Source organism: Pteropus vampyrus, unplaced genomic scaffold (assembly GCF_000151845.1).
Source record: "Pteropus vampyrus isolate Shadow unplaced genomic scaffold, Pvam_2.0 Scaffold270, whole genome shotgun sequence".
Lineage (NCBI taxonomy): Eukaryota > Metazoa > Chordata > Mammalia > Chiroptera > Pteropodidae > Pteropus > Pteropus vampyrus.
This window is the reverse complement of record NW_011889051.1, coordinates 462,773-467,765: the sequence shown is the minus strand read 5'-3', so window position 1 is coordinate 467,765 and position 4,993 is coordinate 462,773. Positions and strand designations below refer to the sequence as shown.

At 53.6% G+C, this 4,993-nt stretch overlaps 1 protein-coding gene across 1 annotated transcript in view; it reads right to left on the bottom strand.

The window, feature by feature from the left end:
- Positions 1 to 4,993, bottom strand: part of DSCAM (DS cell adhesion molecule) — a gene marked incomplete at its 5' end in the record, with an annotated part of 274,168 nt that overhangs the window by 52,733 nt on the left and 216,442 nt on the right. The window contains 2 exons of the mRNA XM_011375311.1: positions 2,969 to 3,259; positions 4,459 to 4,647. Coding sequence (XP_011373613.1) covers positions 2,969 to 3,259; positions 4,459 to 4,647 — 480 coding nt within the window. The remainder of the gene's footprint in view (positions 1 to 2,968; positions 3,260 to 4,458; positions 4,648 to 4,993) is intronic.

The following is a 4,993-nucleotide window of genomic DNA, read 5'->3' as shown; positions in this document are numbered from 1 at the left end:
CATCGAGGAGGGAACAGTAGGTCGAGCGAGGGAACGGAGGGTCTGCAGGAATACCGCGTTGGGGACACTGGCTTAAAGAACCTTAAAATCCCGTTTTTGTTTGGTTAGCCACTTGCTTTTTATCACAGGTGTAAGAGCAAACGTCCTTTAAAAACCCATTTCAGGTTATAAGAGGTACAGACAGCTTTTCAAAGAGGAACCATCCAGGTACCCAAAGCGAGCTACTTGTTGACGAGACACTGTTAAACAGTGCTCCGAAGTTCAGATTATGTAGAATGGTAAAGAGACCCCTAAGCAGGCTGAACTCTGAGCTGCTGTTAGCGTCCGTGCGGGGCTGCTGCAGCGGTGCCCAGACAGGACACGGACACCTGCTTTCTGCGGGGCACGCGCTCTGGCGCTCTCCACTGTGTAAAACACTCTATCCCACCGTGTTTCCCGTCTGAAACAAGGGCCACGGAGCCTGTGATTTAGGAAAAATAATACAAAAATAGTGCAAAAAAATAATGAGCCAAAGTAATCTCTATCGTGCATTCAGTAAGTAGAGCGGGGATAACAGAACCCCAGGCCCCTCTGCGATCTGTCAAGGTCAAGAGGAGCGTCCTTCTGACTTGATGGTGTTTTTTTTGCTGGAAACCTAAGTCTGTAAACGCTCGAGGGCGAGGTCAGAGGTACGCAGGGATGCAAGGGGAGATGGGCCTGCAAAACCGAGATGACGCAAGGACGAACAGAAACGTTCGGCTAAGAAAACGGCAGGGAAAAAGTCAAGTAAAGAAACGGAAGAATCTGAACTCGGACGGGTGCAGATGTGAGGCTGATTGTCAATGTTCGTTTTCTCCCAAATGAAGAAAATTCTTCAGGCAAATGTGACAAAAGAGATATTGAAGTTTTACGTCTATGAAAATGGTTCAAAGAAACCCGTAATTTTTCACAAAGAAAACACAAATATGTATTCTTAATTCTTAGTGTAATAAAATCATTTCAGATTTCAGAAAATTAAATGTAGCTCAGAGTTCTTTTTCAGAGTATACTCTCAGGTCCTGAATAAAGTGAGAGCATTAAATTTTTTATTTTTAGAAGACAAACATTTAAAACCTGCAGAGCACTTTGCGAGTTAGAATTACAGTTTCAAATTCTGCACGAGAGCGGTTTCTAATTAAATCATTAGCTATGAACATACGACCAGCGTGCTGAGTGCTCCGGCGTCTACACAGATTGCAGAGAAGCTGCCTGCCACAGTGTGATTATTGTGTCAATTAATGGCAACCAATAATCTATAGTAAGAAATTTACTTATTACCCAAATGGGTACCAGCTGGCAAAAAACTTAGGGGAACCCGTGAATACTAAGCAAAGTGTTTGGCTAGTGTAGAGTCCTTTACTTCATAAGACTAAAAAATTAAACCACGCTGGGGATAAAGCGAGTCGCAAGTGCTGCCTGACAAGTGATGCTCTGTGACGGGGACATCTTTGAGTGACGTCGCTCGTAATGGAGGCCGAGAGAGTCAGGGAAGCGTCAGCCCAGAGAGCAGGTTGCCGCTTAGGCCACAGGGCGGTGCGTACCGCAGAGGGGGCCCCAGCCTAAGGCCCTTCCCGCCTTCACGGGCCCCAGGCTCCGGCTGTGGAGGGCTTGGTGTAGAAGGAGCCCTGGACAGGGCTTTCGGGTGGGTATACATGGTGTCTTGGAGCACAAGGAAGCTGCTCCAGGTAGCGCAGTCCAGGTCGCCAGGCCACAGCAGCCCTTTAGCGTCCTTTGGTTGTTTTTGAGGGTCCTTGGGTTCACAGACCCTCTTTCCTTAGGGCCGTATAACCTTCGCTCCGAGGCAGGTCCTGCGAGGGCCTTAAGTAAACAAGCCCCATGTGCACATGCGCAGAGGCGCGAACAGCCCTCGGCCTGCCTGACAGCGGATAAAGCATCGGGGTGTCTGCTCAGGTACAGATGGTCTAGGCCAAGCCATCCGACACTGAGGTCTGGTGTGATCGGTGAAGACTGGATAGCGGCTCTGAGGGGAGCCAGGCCACGTCCCGAACTTTCTGATAAACTGCGGCCGCCTTTACCCTGTGATCAGAAACCCTCATTCAATCAGTGCCACTCCAAGTGACAGTTACTGCCAGGCTGCAGGAATCAGCACCAACATGCTGCTCCTTAGGACTTCCTGAGGCCTGCTCGCCACATGACCTCCAATGACAGACTACTTGCTAGCTTCATGGGCTGGGCGTTTTTTTCAGATACTAATAAATGGCCCTTAATACTAATTATAGGGGAAAAAAAAAGGATAAAAAGTAGTCATTTAATTTTGGTCAACTAAACAGCAAGAGACATCTCACTTGGTTTTCAAAAGGCCCATGCCAAGTCTGTGTGTGCGCGTGTGTGTGCATATGTGTGTGCGTGTGTATGCGTGTGCACAGGGCACATGTATGTGTGTGCATGTGTGTGCATATCCATGTGCATTCATGTGTTTGTGCGTGCATATGCGTGCGTGTGTGTGCATGCATGTTCACTGATATCCTATGACGCGATTCTGTTTGATCGGTGCCTGTGCTTCTGCTCAGAGACCAGCCTAAGCTCCTTACCGCGGAAAACGGGCTTTGCACGTGCAGTTAAGGGCTTCATCAGAGCAAAATGGAAAGTTATCACGCGGATTGGGACGGGTGGGGACCGGGGTGGGTGGGAGATGACAGAGCAGTGTTAGCTCAGGGTCGCTGACAAGGTACCGAACCACGTGGTGAAGAATCCGTCAGCCCTGCGAGAAATCTCTCCCGCACCCTGACTCCCTCGTGAGAGCCCCGCTGGCCTTCGATCGGTCTCTATTCCTGGGTCACAGCCCCGGGCACGTGGGTGCAACGAGCTAGCTAAGGAGCTGGGGAGGGAGTGGCCCCAGAGTCTAACGGAACCTGTGGGCAGCGGTCACTCTGCGCCAAGGACGGGGTCGGTGGGAGAGACAGGAGGGCCGCGAGGCCGGCCGGCTTACCGCCGTCGTAGTTGAGCGTGGCGAAGGTGGCCTGCTTCTCGTCGCAGCCGGCGCTGTTGCACCCCCGCATCTGCAGCTCGTACCACGTGGCCTCCTGCAGGTCGTACAGAATGTACGACTTGGACAGCGAGGTCCGCTGAGCCGTGGTCCACACCGTGGTCCCGAAGGGTCTGTACTCGAGTGTGAAGGAGGTGATGGGGCAGCCGCCGTCGTTCCAGCCGATGAGGTTCAGCCTCACGCGCGTGGTGTTGATGCTGGCGAACAGGTCCTGCTCCTTGGAGAACTGGGGCTCTGCGGGGAGCACAGCGTGGGTCAGTGCATAGGACGCGGTGCTGACAGCGTCGGGGTCAGCACGCAGCCCCTTGGCTGCTCTCTCCATCAAGGGGGAGCTCAGTCCGAGTGTGGGGCGCAGGCCACTCCCAACTTGTCCACTGTCGACAGGGACCTCGTGGACCACTGCACTGCCTCCCACCGTGATGGCCCAGGTGTAAGAGGGAGGGCGGGGGTAGAGGTTAATTTTGTGTACCTGAGCGTTCCCTGAGGCACAGCGCTATTTTCCGTGTGCGCTTCCTTGAGCGGGTCTGAAGGACCCACGCACTGTGCCAGGCTCACCTGTCTTCATTGTCACACAAACGAACCCAACGCAAGAGAAGGCAGCGTTGGATCTGGGAAGTGGCAGCAGATACCCCTCTCTCCAAATGCTTCACATGGATCTCAGGGACCCAACAGACATATTTCTGCATAAATCAACCCCTCCCCACCTGGACCCTGTCCACACCGTGTCTAAAACTCAGACGCTAGTATCTAAAACTCAGACTCCAGATCAAACGACGCTTTTGTATTCTCAACGATCTCTTTCCTGCCATCCAGTCCACCCCGCCACGTCACAATCAGACATGAGGGAAACCCACAAAAACACTCTGTTCACCTCCGGGCCTACACCCACACCCGGCTGGCTACGCCCCTCCCACTTCCTGGAGTTCCCAGGCTGCGAATGTCACCATCGAACGCCACTCCCTTGGGCTTCATCTCCTTGAAGGCCCATGTTTCAGATAAAAACCCCCAGGTCACATTAAAGGTGAGCAAGCTTTCCCAGTCGCCCTCCCCCGAACACCGGGGTGGAGTGCGGTGCATCAGCGGGGGTCTGGGGTGAGGAAGGAGGCCACTAGCAGGCAAGAGCACGAATGTCACATTTCACGGCCGCCCAGCGGGGGAACCAGAGCCCTCGCGTTTCAAGCGACACTCCTCTTTTTAACTGCAAACTAAGTCGAAAAACAGAAAACAACACAGAACAAAATAAAAGGACGAGAATACTCTGTATTCTCTCAACACTGGCGCTCTGTCGTTACGCTGTAACTCTGCTGTGCCCGTCTCGAGAATAACGCAGTTCAAACACACAAACGTGCAAATGTGACACAGCTCTGGTGATTCCAGCCCCCGCTCCGACCTGAGAAGCAGAGGCGGCGGGACACAGGAGGCGGAGGGCGTACCTTTCCCCAGGGTCTTGGCCTCTATGATCTCGCTGATGCGCCCGGGGCCCACTCCGTTCTGCGCGGTCAGGGTGAACTTGTACCAAGTGCCGCATTTCAGGTTCTCCAGGCGGTAGGAGCGCTCGCTCGGGCTGATGGGAAAGCTCCCCCACTGCTCGCTGTTGTCCTCCGAGTACTGCAGTATGTAGCCTTTGGGGCGACAAGAAGCAGTGGGGAGCGTTACCTGCCTTCTGGCGGAAGTTGGATGCCGCCGGCGTTTGCACGGTTGGGAGACCTCAGAGTTCGCACGTGACTGGACGGGAAGTCGTGCTGAGTCCAGAACACGTGGCCCAGGCACGAGCAGTGCCGTGATGACACGCTGATTCGTGGGGTGCCTAGGCCACGCCGGACGTGTCTATGCCACTGTCGCTGGGTGTGGTGGAATGACAGCACTCTCAGCCCGTCCCACGTTCAAAGGTGTACTGGACAGCAGGAAATGGACGCGCCATCTCTAAATGCCTGCCCTTCAGAGCAAGGGGCCCAAATCCTTACTCCA